Source organism: Epargyreus clarus, unplaced genomic scaffold, assembly GCF_041222505.1.
Source record: "Epargyreus clarus isolate Ecla_fem2 unplaced genomic scaffold, WU_Ecla_fem_2.2 ptg000004l, whole genome shotgun sequence".
Taxonomy (NCBI): domain Eukaryota; kingdom Metazoa; phylum Arthropoda; class Insecta; order Lepidoptera; family Hesperiidae; genus Epargyreus; species Epargyreus clarus.
This window is the reverse complement of record NW_027332212.1, coordinates 13,054,473-13,074,166: the sequence shown is the minus strand read 5'-3', so window position 1 is coordinate 13,074,166 and position 19,694 is coordinate 13,054,473. Positions and strand designations below refer to the sequence as shown.

Sequence of the window (19,694 nt, the reverse complement as noted above, 5' to 3'; positions counted from 1 at the left end):
GCGCGGTGTGAAAGCGCCTAATGGTGACTGGGTTTTGTGAATACGGAAACATTTTAATAGGAATTTTCTTGATTTTAATTATTTGGAGCGTTAAATTTTCGTGGAATATGTTAAGTGTATTAGGATAGCTGTGTACATGTTTTTCTATTTAATTATGTGACTTGGTTCAGTTCTAATTGTCAATTAATTAAAATTTTGATGACAAAATAATTTATAATTTTAAATATGATAAAAAAAATATTAAAGTTACAATGTACCTAATATTTAAAAAAAAAAACTTAAAAGTGTATTTTTTAAAAACAGGACGTGCATCGATAATTTCGACATTGATATAACTTTGTTGTTTCTGTCAAATAAAAATACGCAATAATGACGCTATTTCACTGAAGTTTCAAATAATTGCATTATCTTCAAATCCATTTGCTAGATACAGCATTATTTAAAAGCCCCGTAAAATATGACGCAGTAAAGCCTAACTTTTATAATATTACTTTTATATATTTATGTCGCTTATAGATTCAAAAAATATAAACGCATTATAAATTTATTTGGTAAAAATTATACTAGTCAAAATTGCAGCATTAAAAAGTTTATTGCTTACAAATTTTCAAAAGAAAATGTTTTGTTTCTATATGGAATCAAGTTATACCAGTTATATTATTCTACATTTGAATATGCCAAAGAATTTACACAAAAAACACGTTGAAAGTTCACGTCTCTATTTAAATACAACCCAAATAAAATATAATAGTTTCGTTCAAAATATAAAGGCGCTCTCAGAAGTGCGTCGAATGTTACGCTATAACAAATATGAATGTCGCGTGCGGTCTGAAAGCGCCTTGTTAACAGTAGCATGAGTCTTATGAATAAAAAGTCAAATCTGGATATATTTTAATTTGAACTTTAAGCGTAGATCTAGATTTCGTGGCATTTTTATTTGAACTAAATTTTAATTTAGTTAGATTTATAAATGTCTACTAGTATCAAGATATAAAATTCATAGAATGAAAATTTTAATGAAAACGTTAGTTGTGCTTAAATAAAATATTTGTCTATAAAGTATATATCTATCATCATCAACCCTTTACTGTCCCACTGCTGGCCATGGGTCTCCTCTCAGAATGAGAAGGATTAGGCCTTAGTCCACCGCGCTGGCCAAGTACGAATTGGTAGACATAGACAAGCATATATAGATATATATATATCTTGTAAATATTATTTAATTTATCCATCAAATGTAAAGTGTAGATCTTGTGCACACACACATAAAAAATATATTTCTGTAACGTATTTTTTATGAATTAAAAATGTTTTAATACAACAAGTAAATTACGAGTATATGTTACATCTGCGCACGTAACTTTGACTCATGCTTAAAATGCCTTGTACGCGCCACTAATATTTTTTTCAAAAGTATAACTTCAAAAATATCATGAATTTTGGTATTTAAACTACAATTCCAACTATGAAAGCACCCGAAAAACTAACTTTAACCGACTCCTGTAACAGCTTGTCCGTAGTTACATAACTTTAAAATAACTAAATTTACAGAAGCAAGAGTCGCGTCATTTTCTTTTTCTTTTTATTTTCGTTCAACTTTGTTGTAACAATTTCAAACAACACTCTAAAATATACATTTAATACATAATTCAAAACTGCGTCCAAATTTATTCGCCTTCAACTACACGTTTTTCCAAAAAGCTATTCTAAGTCTTATTGAAACACATTTCTTCAACAATTACTGACTAAAAATTGTCATTATATATTTTTTAAACTGTCTAGGTAATGATCAAATCGAATCCTTATATTGTACCTCTCTTAAAAAAATACCGTAATAAAAGCAAAAATAACTGATGACGTATTCCGAAGATATAAATACCCTAAAATGTGGAACGATAAGGAAACGACGACACCGGGGAGAATAGTTAATGAGGGGGCTTCATTTGGAATAGTCAGGGAATCGGTGCGACACACTTGCGATTTTGATGCGATTTCATCCCGATAAAACTACTCTTAGTAACTTATTAGTTACAAATTCGGACAACATAATTAAAGATGAAAATATTCTTCCCAGGCAAAGATCTTATATCTGAATATGAAGGCACAGTCTACCATGATGCATATGAATTTGTAGGTTTCACAACCAATTGAGAAGATTTAGAAGATCTTTCGAACATTCACAGGATAATTCACATTTTCTTTTTATACTTATAAATGTTTATAAGTATAAAAAGAAAATGTGAATTAACGAATTAACGAACGCCATAAGTAATTTATAAAATGCATAATAGAAGATTTGATGAAAATATAGGTTGGTTTTGTGTTGAATTTGTATTCAATCTTTATTGATATTGTTACTCACCTAAAAAATTAATGGAGCTATTAATGACTATTAATGACTAACTAGTATCACCGAGAAGTTATTCTGTTATCGTACATGATATAATTACTTAAATGATTAATAATACAAGTAAAAATAATTTCCAGTATTCATCAAACAATAAAAATCATAATTATAAGATCAGATCAGAATTAAATATATTAAAATATATAATTATAAACGAACAACAAAGCTAAGGCTTTTCTTTAAAAAAACTTAAACTATTATCAAAAATTAATAAACGAAATAAAAATCTAAAATAAAGAACAAAAACAAAATGAACGAAAGTCGCCAATCTATACGACACTCGAAGATGGAATTTCACACTTCGGGTCGAGGGAGATTGGGTTCAAATATAGGTCACTGGGTCACAGGACAGTATTTACATAAACTTGCCCCCGGCTTTCCGAATCCTGCCTATTTGAATGTAATCTGATATAACCGTTTGTTTCACTAAATGTGAGTTTCATGTTCAGCATTAATCGGGCGATAAATATTAAATCTAGCTTTCTTAAAATATGAATGTGTTCTTATAAGTTACAGTTTATGAAGACAGACTGTCATTCGACGAAACTAAGAATTTGCAGCGTAAAAATAAATTCGTAGCGATATTAGAGTACTCTGAATTTTAAAGTTTTTTTTTATGAAATTGAAATAATAAATGTACATGCAGTCTACGTGGTGAAAAATAATCACTCTTTCTTATGAACATCTGTAATCAACTGCAAATATTACTTACTTTTCCCTCTGGTCCGCCACAGATGTATTTTTTTATAATATAGGAGTAGCAGACGAGCATGCAGTCCACCTGAAGGTAAGTGGTTGCTGCCGCCCATGGACATCTGTAATCAACGCCAGGTAGAATTAGATATTCCTACCTAGGTCGGCCACAGACGCGCCGCTACCCCTGAGGACTAAGCTGGAACGCCTCGGAATAGTCTGTCTCCCTTACCACACCCTTCAAAACGGAACACAGCAGCGCCTAACATTGCTGTTATTAGGCAGAAATAGGTGTGGCGGTGGTACCGCCGGTGTCGAAGCACAAAGGATTCTACCACCTACAAACCTGGTGGCGCTTCCACAACTGAACCACGTATATTCTCCTACCTATGTGTAGTAATCAAAAGTTAAAGAAAAAACTTAGCTTGTAACAAAATAAATATTTCTCTGCTAGCAAAGCTGCAGTCTATTTGCATAAACCCGTCCAATCTCTATTGTTCGCTTGTTGGTCAATAGAAACAGTTACATGTAGGTCGAACTCAATGCTGAGACTTACAATACTTAGAAGTTACAATAGCTAGAGACAACAGTCGCTTTCTACCTAGGTAGTCTTTTTATACGCCGCAAATTATTAGTTTAGTAGACAAGTTTTGCAAAGGGACCTGATATTAAGAAAGAAAGAAAGAAAGAAAGAAAGAAACATTTATTCGGATAATTGCAACACAAATGAAATACTATAATGTCGAGAGACAAAAAATAAATAAAAATAACATAAAACAAAAGAAAAAAATAAATAAAAAATAAAACAACAACAAATATTACGTGCTGACTTTAGAATATGTATCCGTTATCAACTTCAAAAATAGGACAACCTCATACAATAATAATCACACATACGAGTATGTTGCAACGCGCCGAAAAACATTGATTCTATAAAGGAAAAAGGTAATCCATTTAAGGGAGCTGAGGATCAGGGTCCAATGTAAGTCAAATTTTCTTCCGTTAGAAGAAATAACTAAACCGCCGTAAAAGAATAAGCCTGAAATGAGTTGACGAAAATGAAGAATTTTCCTCAAAATATGCAAAAAAGTTGGATTTGTAAAATTTGATGTTCGCGACAAGTAAATGACCTCTCACTCAGAATCATTTACTTCATGCAACCGCTTCTGTTTTTCCTACATTGGGCATTGCTGCTGCCGAAGTTCCCAAAATTATATGAAGTCTACCAATCCGCACATGGCTAGCGTATTGAAAAAAGTAGTAAAAAACACTTATCATTTTTTTTCAGCTCCATAAAAATCTACTTCTTAAACTAGCTCATTCATGTGTCATTGAAAAGTGTCATCAATTAGCATTTCCTGGTTTTAGCACTTCCTGGTTATTTTAGTGGTATGTCCTGTTGACTTGTTCCTTACCTTAGTTTCTTGCATCTACAGCGGTGATTATGATGCATCTACGCTAAAACAAACTACGTTAAAACGCAAATGACTCGTGACAAAATTTGGCAACGATTTTTGGTCATGAATTTATGTACTTTCCTCAACCTTATTTAGTCCGTCTCTATACGATTTTAGAATAAAATTATCGAAGAATTGGGACATTTTTACTATGTAACGGATACTCACGATATGCGGTTTTAATAAAGAAATTAAAAAATCGCATACTGTTAATCCGTCTCGTTAGTCACAAAGAAAGATAAGTTATAGATGTTCAAACTTTTAATATTTTTTATGAATATTATTCTTGAATCCGATTTTAAAGACACAAAAATCATTGCCGACCAAAACAACCAACGAAATCAAACTATCGATGAATCAGGCGTGATAAAGCGTCATACTGACTTCATTACCTGACTTACACTCCTAAAGCTACTGGTGCTAGCGCTCCGGGCCTGCAAGAAGAAACATTCGTTCCTATACACCAAGCACACACAGCATTGTAACGACCAAGAAGATTGACATGCTGTTTAGGATTTAGAAGTAATATGGTCACATTGTATCGTATTTCACAAGGGTAATAAGGTACCCTTTCTATGTCTGTGATAATTTCGAAATTACAGGAATACGACTTTAATAGTTAGAAACCTTATTTATTGTCCCATTTTATTACGTTATTTTCTATGAAATATTTTTACAATGGTTATCTAGAGACCTAGTGTTCATAATGTTTTTATTTATTTACGAAATCCACAGCAAAAGTTATTATTTATTCAACAAAACGTATATTCTATATTTTTCAATGTTTTAAGTTTGATATTACTTTTTACGCTACGTTTCAAACTATACGAGAATGGCCTTAGAGCTAAATCTGAAGATAAAATTTTATCTGCAAAAATCTGCCGAACGGTTGAATAAGGTCATACACTAAACCTTTCAGTTTACAGCTCTTGAGATCTCCATAAAATTTAACGCCCAAGTTAAAGTCTTCAAATGAGGAAGCAGTTTCTGAAAGCTATTTTAGCACTTGAGCTATCATATAAAATTTAAAATCAGGAATGGGTTCCATCGATTTTACGTAAGGAAAAATTGTGCTAGGAATATTTGATAGCTCCACATCATTCGTTCGTGTTCTAACATAAATTTTATATGTGAAATGAGGTCAAAATTTACATTTTTGATCCGCGAACGCAAAGATCTTGGAAGGTAATATAGGAACTTATGTGAGTAATCTGAAAATTGTGAAAAATTGCAAATTGTACCCAAACTATAAAGAAACTGAATGCCATTGAAAAAGGCTATAACCATAAACCATATCTTTTGGATTGGTTTGTTGGTTATCGAGGAGATATTTGCCAAAAAACTTGGTCAAATAAAATAAGAAGGTTCGCTTTTGAATTATGAAGTAATTCATTTCTATAAAAATGGCAATTTAGGTAACATAGAGTTGCAAAAACTTGTAATGCATAATGTTGTAATGCATAATATTTCTGGAATTTTGAAATTAGAAACATAACTATTTCACAAGAACGAGTGCACTGAAGTACACTATTTACTTTTTAAGTATACTACCTTATTTACGTAAAATTGCACACATTATTTGCTATTTAAATCACATATAAACTGCTGCCTATTAATATTTGAAATTAAGATAAGTCCTTTAGATAAGCTACTACTTTTGAAGATTAAGTTACAGTATTAAAAAAAAAAAAACTTTTTCGTCGTCAACCCATTATTGTCCACTAGGTACGGGTTTCCTCTAAAGTCTAAGATACTTGTACGACACTTCATACATTTTGGAAGACCTTTTTACCGCCTTGAAAGTAACACAAAAGAAAATTGCTAGCACACAAATAGGTACAGCGGTGATAACTAAGTCAAACTCCATGTAGTCCTACTATATTCAATAGTATTTATCGAAACGTGTAATCAAGGTCCTCTCGCTTTGTGCACATAACTTCACCGGACACAATAGCGTAGACAGCACATTAGGCTAATTTGCAATTCTGATTGACGGAGATAGGTTCTCAGTAACATATTATGCAACCGGCTCTAGGGCAGTGCAATGAAGTATACTTAATAGTACGTTACGTCATGACCCCATTACTGTCCCACTGCTGGGCACGGGCCTCCTCTCAGAATGAGAAGGATTAAGATCATAGTCTACCGCGCTGGCTAAGTGCGAATTGGTAGACTTCACATACCTTTGGAAACTTTTCTTTTTTTTCAGGTATGCAGGTTACGATGCACCGTTTAAGCAATTAGATAATTAACTTGTTATAGTACGTTACCTACTGGTTTATTATAACCGTTACTACTAAGGTACAAGTTGCAAATATTTACGTTACTTTGGAGTATTTTATTATTAATAGTTTTGTGAAGTATTTTCTAAGTAGTTTTACCAAAAATATATCTATCTATGGATTATGACAATGCGTTGCTACCACTCAAGTCTACTCACTCAACTAAGTTAAGTCACTAACACACTGCTGCTATAAGATAGAATTAAATGTGGCGGTGGTTAGACCAGAAAAAAAATCATCACCTTAGAAGATCTTGTATTTATTAGCACTCCTAAATATTATATAATAGTTAAGTCAGTTCCAAATATGGTTGCGATATCTACGAACGTTGAAATGAATGGAATTATATCCATTTTCAAAGTACTAGGCCCCTCCCAATCGAGAATAGAACTGACTCATAAAGTAGAGGTCAAACTTCAGCTTAACTTAAGAAATTGAGAGAAAGAAATTGAGAAAAAGAAGAAAGAAACATTGGAAAACTGTGGCAAATATTTTCAAAATCGTCATTTCATGAGTATTGTTACTTCTCTCTTATGCCCTTTGTTCTATTATAGATTGAAGAGAGTGGATACTTCTTACAGCGTTATCAAAAGGGACTTCTGCTCTAAGACTAGGAGTATCTCAGATTTTCTTATTCATTTCTGACTATATGAAAAACCGTTTAAACCATATCACATCTACGTATACCTTTCTGCCTTATAGCAGCAGTGTAAAGAGCTGCTATGTTTTATTTTGAAAATAGTAGGGAGGAAATTTTCTTGAAACTGAATTAAATTCTAATTATTAGTAGCAACTCATTTATGGTCGAGACTCCAGAGAGACTCCAATCCTACAGGCAAAGGGCCACCAAACATTAAAAAAATGTGATTACTTTATTACACAAAAAAATATTTTGTGTACGACAATTGCCTAATATGCTCATCATACCTTTAATATCCGCCTAATATACTCATAATATACATAATGGTAATAGTCTAATAATTTTGAACGGCGAATATTGAACGTTTGTGGCGTCGACGGTGAGAAAATTTCATTAGAGACTTTGCAATATGGAAATGACAGCGCGAAATTTAATTCTGTTTCGATGCGAACGTTTCCAAACAGGTTTGAGCGTTTAATTAAAATGTTAAAGCCAAAAATGTTTAATGGGACACGGTAAAATTTATTAATCGTTTGTAAAATACTTCAAGGGACATTTGAAGTAAATGAGTATCTACTTAACAATGTTTTATACTCTAAAATAAGATTATTCTTAGAAGAACTAAATTATGTAGGATTCAAAATTCATTCGAACTAAATGAATCTAAACTTCATGATACGTTTTCTTTCCTAGAATAAAAAGATCTATGATAGAAATGCTACATCGAATTTTAACAATAATCCTAAACATTTATCAAAATTTAAAAGAATCTATAGTGACCATATTACTCTAAACGGAAACCATTGTGCAGAAACGTGCCATAGCAGTCAGGAAGGAAGAGATATTCGTGCAGCATATCTAACCTTATTGGTCTGGTACACATAGAACAGTAATAAATGCACAGATTATAGGAAAATTGATAAACAGAACGCAAGAAATTCGAAAGTACAGCCAACTGAGATAATTAAAAAGAAATAAAATGGAGTCAAGATCCAAAAAAATAATAACAAATAGGAAATTTTGCTTAACTTGGCTTCACTGTCAAATTCCGTGCACTGTCTACATTTCCTACGATCTGTGAATAATTGTTTATGCACATTTAGTTGGAGCCGCATTTGATATCACTAACAAAGAAAACAAACATTAAAACAACGAACAAGTTATGATTGTATCAAATGCAACTCCAAAAACAGAGAACAAATAATCCAATTATGCAAGCATTTATTCATTGTGTAAGTAAATAGTTTTGAAAACAGTGAGTTACTCTCCAGTTCCCGCCAGAGAAAGCTAGACAGAGTTGCAACCAACACAAGTGACTCTTTACAAGCGTTTTAGCTAAGTGGTTCCAATTCAGCAATTTCAGTTTTATTTTCACATTTCTGTTTTCTTTTTTAAATTGTATTTTTTCTTTTTGTTATATCTGTAAAGAGTCATCGAACTGCTTTCATAGAAGTATTACAGGGTATATTTCATGTACCATCGTTCTCATAGCTACTTGTTCTTGTTGTTATTTTTAAATTTTAACCTTTAAATTGGTTTTTTTTTCGAATTGGACAATTATGCCATGAACATGTAAGGCGATTTACACTTAACGTAAAATATCTAATTGACGTAATCAATCTAAATAACTTAACTTCATTTGAAGACAAGTACAAATATAAATATAAGTGGTTAAAGAAATCTACTCTTGTGAGAAAGAAGTCGGGTAGATTTATAAAAGAATAAGTAGAGTTCTACAGAACATAGTAGATTAGAATATTCTAAGCAGACTAATAAGCAAAATAGACTATAATACAAAATACTAACAAGAATTGAAAGCTTAACTATTACGATGAAGTATTACTGATTAAATATTCGACACTTCAAAAAGGGGGTTGTACGAGTAACTAGTTTGTACGCTAATCAATTTATATAAATCGGGCAATACTTTGAACAAAATTCTAGAGAACCTGATTATAAAACACAAAAACTATATATTTTGTTAAGTGAAAATCGCCTATACAGATGCACTTACGTTAAAAGCGAAGTAGTTCGAGAACTCAGTACAATCACTTACATAAAAGCAGTTGGCACATTCAAAGCATTTGCCAAGACAATCAGCAACACCGATTATTTACAACAAATACAATATTTGCGTCACATATAACACTTAACGGCTGATGTTAGAGTGCAAATGTGGCGTTAAAGTTCGATTTGTTGTTGTTCGTTATATTAATACATCCTTGGCGTTGTACACCTGTAAAAACGCACAAAGAAAACACACGTGTAAAAATACTAATAATAGTGATGTGTAAAAATGATTTATAGTATTGCTTATATAGTTACAGAAAGATGCGTTATAATATTAATTTTCATAAAATAATAGAAATATTTTGACTTATCCTATATTTGCTTTATTATAAAGGATTTTTTTGTTTGTCAAAGAAGAATCATAATCGTACCGTTCTAATTTTATAAGTACCATACTTTACCTGTTATTCAATGGAAACTCTATATCATAACATCTAGATTAATTAGTTAGTAAGAACTTATTGTAGGTTGTTTATTCATTAATAATGAAGTATAATAAAACAAAGTTAAGGTTCTCGAACTTGGCGGAGACACTGTCGTGCCTCCAATTATATAAAATATTTTTATCTAAGATTAAAATATTAATTAATCACAAAATATCTTAGTTAGTTATTACAATAGTTTATTGAAACAGTAATAGTAAAATCATAATTAATAAAAGTTACATATGCTTACTAAAATTAACAAAAACATATTTTTAGACAAGAACAATGTTTTCTATTCAAATTTTAAAAGTACTTTGTTCCACGAAAATGAATGTTCCTTCATATAAACAGTAAGCCTAGTAAATATTTCATACAAAACCATTCCCTAAATTTCGGTTATAATTTTACGACATTCTACATCATTTTATTTACATGTTACAGCCCTCGAGACCTTTTACTCGTACGTAGTAGAAGGGCAATGTTATAGTAAAAAGTATTTTCTATTTTTACTAAACTTATACTTTGCTATATTTAATTTTTATGAATATAAATTCGTGGTTAAGCTTTTTGACATACTTATTATATTTGCTTTATAGTCTTGTAGTGTTGAAATCAGAAGATATAGGACCAACCATGAGAGGCCTATATATAACCATAAAACTCAAGAGATAGGGAAATCAATAGCTTCCAGAAACCTGACCCTGTAGGTCTCATCTAATAGTCTAACTCCAAATGCAAACGGAACTGAACATGATCAACTAAATTGCTTTACCTAGGTTATAACGTATACTCTATAACATGAATGCGCCTTACAAATCTTCGAAACACACAACACTTCTGATGTTTAGGATAAATATTCCAGTACTTCTGCAGCGAAGACTATTTCACCCAGACTAATTAGTACAACACGTTCACATACCAAATCATACCCAAGTGCCTCTTTTGCTGAATTGGAGAAACTTGCAACATAATCCGAATCTAATTCTAAAATCGATACCAGTACGAAGAAGATTCAGTAGCATTAGTTTCCGTTCGCTTAGCTTGTGCGCTTCGACGATTCCCTAATGTCTTTGTGAGCAGATAAAGGATTTACTCTTTGACTGTGGTATACCAAATTACTGCTAAAGGTATCTTACTTTTATATTATTTTCATCCGAAAATAATGGATTATTAAACATGAAAGAAAAGGCAGTGATTTGGGTCTGGTCTTTTAATTGGAGCGTCTGGGATGCGAATCTCAGGTATCACTGATTTTTCAAAATTATATTCGTATTAGATCACTTGTTCAAACACTGTGAGAAAACCATAGATTAGTAAGAATTACTCACTCCTAACAAGAAAATGTAATCAGTTTTGACAATTGAAATTGCCACTGTCATCTACTTTCGTGTTTGAAAAATATTTTAAAAATATAGTTTTTAGTTCATTTACGAATGAAACGATATTTATCCGCACTTTTGCTTCGATTTCGTGTTTTTGCACCACTTAGCTGCGCATGTCGGCATTGTTCTGCGTAAATTACACCGCGACAGCCATTAAATGGCTGACAGAATTGTCAGTCGTTTAAGCCATTTAATGGCTTCCTTCAATTACAAGGCGGTGAAATATCTATAGTTATCTATGAAGAAAACTAAGAATAGAAGTGGGTGTAATAGTAGAACCGTCCCGGTCGTACCATACTGACTTTACCATCTTTCAAATGCCTCTACCACCTTTCAAGTAACGATATCCATTGTTACGACACTGACCACACAAACTAAAATTTCCGATTCCTATTTCTGAAATCTAAAATTAGATTTTATACTCAACGTTATCGTATATCGAAATATATTTCCTACTTCTCCCAATCTTTATTAACATGCAAAGCCCATTTAGACCAGATTTAGCATTAGAAATAGAACTACGTGCCAAGTCTGGAGAAAATCTGATGTTAGGCCTTACACTTGCGAATTTTATGTGCTAATACCATTCTCCTGAAACGTATCCAAATCGACATTTTATACTCCAGCGCGATTGGTAAAAACCGCGAATGGTCGTTTGAAAATGAGGTTAATAGAATTCTAACCAATGTTTAAGTGGGTTAACGTTGGTCCTAACAGCTTTTCTTAAGAATATTGCCCAATAATATTGCACCTTTACCACATTAAATTAGGCCTTAGCTTGTGGCTATGGTTGTCAATCTTTAACAGAGAAATTTCTTTTTCTAACAGAGATGGGTTTTAAATTAGAAGTGGATCTGAGATCCAAAAGTTGGAATTACTGACACCGAGTTTCTATTTCTTTAGATTGAAGTAGTAGCATGCATTCCACTTGATCTGTACATAGATACTGCCGCCCATGGACATCTGCAGTTAACCAGCAAACTTAAGAGTCCTACATGAAGTCAGCCACAGATGTGTTGTACCCCTGAGGAGTAAGTTGGAACACCCCAGATAAGTATCCCTTATCACACCCTTCAAACACAGCGGCACTGAACACAGTAGGCAGAAATAGCTTTAACAATAAGCTCTCCCACCTTCGAAACCCGCTAAACACTAAGATAATTCTATAATACTTCACATTTTCCAGACAGAATTCCAGAAGCTACTTAATATTAGGTAGATTCCATCTTGTACTTATATCGTATCAAAAAGACATTCCTACATCCGATGTGGTTTGATAATCTGATAGTCCCGATGAAATCAATCGCATTCTTTGGCAACCAGTACGTCTTAATCCGCACATCGACATCCTCAAATGGGAGTTGGAAAGCCGCCATCGCAAATATGTGTCGCATGAATTTTTATAAAGTTTCCAAAATCGAGATTTCGACGACCTTCTCTTAGGGTCAATTAACGAGTGGAAATATGAAGGTCTCTTGGTGGACTTCTTTGAATTTTTTGAGATGACTTCATCACTCGATGTTAACATGTAAATATGATAAGTCTGTTTTAAATAGCTCAAGTCAATGAAGTTAGAACGATAAAATTATCGTGATTATAATTGGTAAAACAACAAATGTAAATGTATTCCAACGGATGATAAGTGGCTACTGTGGGCATCTGTAATCAACCCCTGATATGCTTAAACTCCACCTAAGGCTTGCAACAGATTTGCTACACCCTACTTAGTTGGAATGCCTCGGCTAAGTACGAGTATGTCTCACTTATCACACCCTTCCAAACCAGATTACAGCAGCGCTTAACACTGCTGTTATTAGGCATGGTAGTGGTGCCGCCAGTGTCGAACCACAGAGGGCTCTGCCTCCGATACGATCCTAAAAACCACCTGCCTGGTCGTTCGTAGGTCTACTGACTGAACTTTCTTCCTTTAAAATACTTAAAGGAATGAATGTAAACCTTACATTGACATAAATCTATTCGCGTCGTACTGATTGTATCGAAGTCGGCAATAGATTGCCGTAATTGGATTAAACCAGTTACCGATAGCGCAATGCACTCGCACATTGTATGTTAATGTAACCGATATATTACATACGAGCTGTGTCTGCGATTTCGTTCGCATTGATTCCGAATTTAACGTTAATTATGCAACGCCATCAACCCTATGGATCAAACCAGTAAACTCAAATTCTCCGCTCCGTATATACGTCGTGCAATGTTAGAAAAATTACTTCAGGTTTAAGATTTTAATAACTTTTGATAGACCATATCGATCCCAACGACAGAAAGACTTAAATGTTAAATCAAGATACGAACCATGTTTTATTTATTAATCCATTATATTCCATGTAGTTTTGCTTTAATGCGATTTTAAACTTACAGACAAAGAAACAGACAAACATTCCAAAAGTAATAGAAATGACGAACAGAAAAAATAATAAGTTCTCCTGACTGCTTTTTTGCAAATACTAATACAGTCGATGAACAGGCATGCGAACCTGACATTCGCATACATACAGGTATCGGTTCATGCCAATTTCCGAGCAACGACCGCACTTCCGGTCAGCTGGCTCGGTCCACGTATGCGGAGTATTACAACTACAAAGGACGACTAAATTGTATAAATATAACGACAGATTCACGTATTTTGCGTGGAATAATTCTTATAACAATTTTTTTTTTTTGCAATTTTTCTAAGCTCAAAGCCGCTGACTGACTGATGTCCTATATAAAATTATTGCCACACACAAAAACAAGTTTGTACACAAAGGCAGACCCAGAACAATAAGTTAATGATGTCCTAAAGATGAAATTTAAGATGATGTTAGGAGATTTTCTCATGAAAATCTAGTAGCAAATGAGTACACAGTTTATCTGTTGGTAAGTGACTGCCGCCTTTGTATGCTACAAGACCAGAGCTGTATAAGGAAAGATTGGTCCAGATCATTACATAGAAATAAGCCGAAGGAAAAGAAAGTAACCCAAAATTTGAGTTGGTTGTAACCTTCAAAAAGTAAGGGTGAAGACACATACGAACGTCAAAGTATCCTACCACCACTTAGTCACAGATTAATAAATAGTTATTTGACTTAGTGGACCTAAAGATTCAACTGAAATTCCAACCTATAACAAAACTGTATTGCACAACACGCCGTTACCGACATAAAACAGAGGCAAACACTACACAGCAACAAAGCGCATTAAGCATCGTGAGCTCTGTACATATTTACTCTGTGCCAAGGCTGGCTCGAAAGCTCCACAAAAAGCTCTCGCTCGGTTCAGGTCGATGAATAATTCATTCGGAAAGTGATAATGAAACTTTTCCACTGTCTCCTTATTCTCTGATCACCATATCAATAGTTTAATACTGGCCAATGATAGTATCGCACTTATTATGGGCAAATATATTATTATCGTTGTTGTTGTGTTGTTTTTTTTTTTTTTTTATTTTAGTTTAATAGTCCTAACCTTCGATCACTAATAAGAACTAGATACACAATCAGCGACAAAAAATGACGCGACGAAAAGAGCACCCAAATAGACATTTGGGTGCGCTTTTAGGTTAGTAGTGTTTGAACGTTCGGAGAATAAACATGCCTCAGTGCTCGTTCAAAACTGCAAAAATCACACGTCTAGTACGCTAACAAATGATGGAATATCGTATTTTCGGTAAGTATTATTATTATAAGTAGGTAATTGCTATCACTCAATTATAAATACTGCTATTTCGTTCGTAAATAATTTATTTTTAAGTTTTAAAAATTATCAACAAAAATCAACAGAATGTATAAACCATTTAAATTGTAAAGTCTGTTACTAAACGTACAATTCTTACTATTGCAAGCCCACTTGATTTGTTCGGGTTACATGGTGACTCTGTTCTAACTTGAATGGAGACGCTATTGTTTTATATTTTTTTCTTTAATTTAATTTTTTTTTTCTTTTTTTTGTTATATAAAAATATTTGTTTTGTATAATAATTAAACATAGGCAATGAGTAAATAGTAAATGAGTGAAATTAAATTATTAAGTAAATTATTATTTAATATATTTTATGATGTCTTTTCATCCAACTGCCGCGACAATAGTCATAGAATTATTATAATAAAGTCTATTGTCGAAAGATACACTAAAATAAGATTGCTTAACATAGCCAAAAAAGATACGGAAAAAAAATCCATCGAAAAGACTGTTTTCCAATAAACTCACTTTATTCAAGGGAATTAATGGCATCCTGTTGATTCCATATTTTTATTTTTACTTGACTGCCAAGGAAGGGTTATGTTTTTTGCACGTATCTTGTATGTATCTTTATAAGCGGACTTTAGGTGCACTGCATTTTATTCCCTCGGATCTAACATAACCCGACTGCACTATAAAGGCTGAAGTAGAATTTTCAAAAACAGTGAAATAGGCGTTTCATCATTTTTTAGCAAGAAAGCCAAAAAAAAGTTTTATAATAGGTATCTGCTTCAAAAACAAAAGATGTTCAAACAATATTATCCTATTTTATCTTCGTAGGGCTCATTTACGCTATATAAAGAACCTATGTGTAAAATTCCAGCACGCTAAAGATCCGCGGTTTCCCTTTACGTTGGTGTCTGGCGCAGCAAATTACGCATTTAGTCAGACAGTCACCTCGATGTGTTATACACATGTATATATCATATAATATGTGTGTCATCACCTTTTAATTTCCTTTATTTTGATACCCCACTCCATAGTTTTGGTTAACTTTTTTTTAAAACGTGTAACTATTTCGGAAAATCATCCACCATTTACGATTTATAGAATATATAACTTCAGTAATTCAAAGTTCTAGTAATTATTTTATATCGTTAGGGGTAGAATTTCATTATTTTTATCCAACAAGCCAGATACAAAATTTCATAGTGTTTGCGTCAAAATTGACGGTTGTTCAAATTAACTTTTAACCCTTATTTTGCCCTCTATGGGGTTGATTTTTCGGAAAGGGATAAATAGGTGTGTCTTTATTCCTATCCAGAAAGCCAAATACTAAATTTTACAGTAGTTGCTTCAAAATTAAAGGATTTGAAAAAAACTGTCATCCCCTGTTTTACCCTCTTAGGGGTAGAATTTCCAAAAGGCCTTTCTTAGTACTTATTTACGCTATATAGCGAACCCATGTGCAAAATTTCAGAACTCTAAATTAAGCGGTTTTGGCTGTACGTTGATTTCTGAAAAATGAAAAAATCATTTAGTCAGTCAATCAGTCAGTCACCTTGCTATTTTATATATACAGGGTGAATTTTTAAAACGGGCCTTCAGGGCCAAATCCGAAACTATAAGAATAAGCGAAAAATGCTGAAAGGAGTTACGAGGCCGATTTTGATAAAAACTAAAACTGCATCATTAGTTTTTTAAAATATTTTTTTCCTTAGCCGGGAATCGAACGAGTTCATTTTGAAAAAAAAATACACCCTCTATATTATTCCACTATCTGATAGTGTCGCTTATAAGGATCAAATTCTGGGAAGTAATGTTATGTGACAAATTAAAGGAAAAGGATTTTTTTAAGTAAATACGTATTTTTCCATACATTGGCATACTAATCCTTAAGGATTATACATAACAAATGATTTATGTATAATTCTTTAGAAACAGAAATAAGTCATACCATTGAAGAATTTGTTGGTTAATCAACTAATTATTCGATGTTATGACTATGACATACGGCTTAGTATGAGAAAGTAATAGTTTGGCAAATAAGTTACCGCCGTTTTTAGGATTTATTTCTTAATGAAAATAGATAACTGATTAAATAGTAAATTCTTATTGTTTGTTGTTTACAACTTCGTTCCAACGTTAAATATCTCTTTTTTTAGTAATCACTCGGATTTGACTCTAAAAAGTAATTGACTTTATTAGGTAGACGATACTCCGCCCATAGCAAGTAAATCTATTTTAATGGTCCTAAAAATAACCTTAGCTAAGTCGGACATAAAAATATAAATTATTGGGAAACAAAACGTCCATTTCGAATGATTAGAAACATTGAGCCAAAAAAAATGTTAATACACGAAATGTTTAAATTAATGAATGGCGGGAACTTAGCTGCCAAATTAATATGAAAAAATATGTTTTTTCTTAATATTGAGGCTTTTCCTTTAGTTTTTCATTTATCATTACTTTCCAGATTTTGATCCTTATAAGCAACACTATCAGATAGTGGAATAATATAGAGGGTGTATTTTTTTTCAAAATGAACTCGTTCGATTCCCGGCTAAGGAAAAAGTTATTTTAACAAAGTAATGATGCAGTTTTAGTTTTTATCAAAATCGGCCTCGTAACTCCTTTCAGCATTTTTCGCTAATCCTTATAGTTTCGGATTTGGCCCTGAAGGCCCGTTTTAAAAATTCACCCTGTATATACAAATTATATGTTTTTATAATCTCCGTTTAATTTCCTTTCATTTGATATCATACTCGATAGGTTCGGTTAACTTTTTTTGAAATATTACTATTTCGCGCCAAAAATCCGCCATCTTGATTTTTTTTTCTAACACCTATCTAAGGACACTCGGGTCATTGAGACGAATATAATGACACCTTAATTGTCGACATTCATCCAGCCGTTTGTTAGATCCGATCAAATAAATAAAGACAAACATACAAGATACGCGCGAAAAACATAACCCTTCCTTGGCAGTCAGGTAAAAATAATTGAAATAAATGTTGGTTTACTACATATTTATTTAGTCGTGGGCAATATATTTCGTTGGATAACGGCGTAAACAGCTTGTTGATTTTTTAATTAAATTACTTGTATTTGGTTATATTTTAATTTTAAACTAATTATATTTTATTATAATAAATTGTAACTGCATATTACTTACTTTCATTGATAAATTATTATTATGTTCATTAAAATTAATTACTTCGACCTAATAAAATATTAAAAGTAATGACAGTTCGTCTCCACTAATTCCTTGTCCAAGTGACAAATCACGGTCGTCAATTTTTTTTTTCTTTGTTTTTAGCGTCAATTTGACGCCACTTTTTAAGTTCATTTTTGTATGGGATTGTGTATCTAGTTCTTATTAGTGATCGAAGGTCCTAACTCATATTATAAATACCATTTGTTTGTTTGTTTTTTGTTTTGTTTTATTTGTTTGATTGTTCGCTACAATTTTACGCCTTAACTACTTAACCGATTCATCATGAAATTTTGTACACACTTTGTCAGGAGTATAAAAAATGACATTTTAATTCGAAAAAAATGCCATTCCCGAGGGATAGGAATAAACCTCCACGAGCAAAGCCGCTGGTAAAGGCTAGTTTAAAATAAACCACGAATTGCAATAGAGGTTAGTATTCCTCTGAAGACCAGCTTGCTCCTTAACTCACCTCACCATAACCCGTGACTGCGTGGCGTAGCGGCCACCATACGGGTCTGACGCGAATACGTTTCCGGATTCGACCCGTAGCCAGATATCTAAACGAATTTGTGTCCATGGAATCCACGATACAGGGAAGCCTAGTGAAGGGCTGTGAGCGTAGCAAGCGCCTTTATACCACGCTTTTATTAGCTTGACCTGTATGTTTGTATATATGTAACGGAATTTTTGAACTCGATTTTACCCACTTTGAACTGTCCGATTAATTTAAAATTTTGAACAATTATCAAGAAACGATGACAATTTACGATTTTAATAATTTTATCCCATTCTCCTCATGAGGATCGTCAGGAATCTGGATTAACGATTTTCCGTGTCCCTATTTAAGCGTAGTTTTTAGTTTTTAAACTATAGTTATTAATAGATAAGTAAGTGTCTACCCTATAAAGGTTTAATTATATCTACAGACGTTGAACTAGATCATAATACAATCCTATTATAGAATTCTAGCGCTGGCTACGCTATTACTTATTTATTAGGGCTGTTTTCAAAAGTTTAAAAGTATTAATAATTAATATATTTCAAGGTTCAGGCTTTGTACAAAATGATACCTCATATTCTATGTATAGAGTATAATTCATTTTCATGGAACAAATTCTTCTATATCTTTTGATTATAACATATACCTAGTCAACTTTAAAATAATAAGTATGTAGATTTACATTTACTCATGTATCCGAGGAATAAAATATCTCAATTGATCAAATTTATTATTTACTGAGTATTTTCAGTATGATCAAATTTATTATAACTTTTCAACACGATTTATAATAATAAAATGAAAACTTTCATGACTTGTATTTCTTGTAAATAAGAAAACATACCTATATCCATGTGTCATAATTCAAAATGTAAAATTTGTCAGAGCAATCATTTCCATTTTTCTTTTAAATTTCCACTTCTGCTTCTCTAAGTAAACAA

The 19,694-nt window shown here is 32.5% G+C and overlaps 1 protein-coding gene across 6 annotated transcripts in view; it reads right to left on the bottom strand.

Annotated features, from left to right (window-relative positions):
* Positions 1-19,694, bottom strand: part of LOC140757600 (uncharacterized) — a 256,841-nt gene that overhangs the window by 62,681 nt on the left and 174,466 nt on the right. For 4 of the 6 annotated variants that reach the window (XM_073093421.1, XM_073093424.1, XM_073093425.1 and 1 more), the window contains exon 3: positions 4,950-4,991. The exons of the other annotated variants lie outside the window; for them this stretch is intronic. In XM_073093421.1, coding sequence (XP_072949522.1) covers positions 4,950-4,991 — 42 coding nt within the window. The remainder of the gene's footprint in view (positions 1-4,949; positions 4,992-19,694) is intronic. 6 annotated transcript variants of the gene reach the window in all.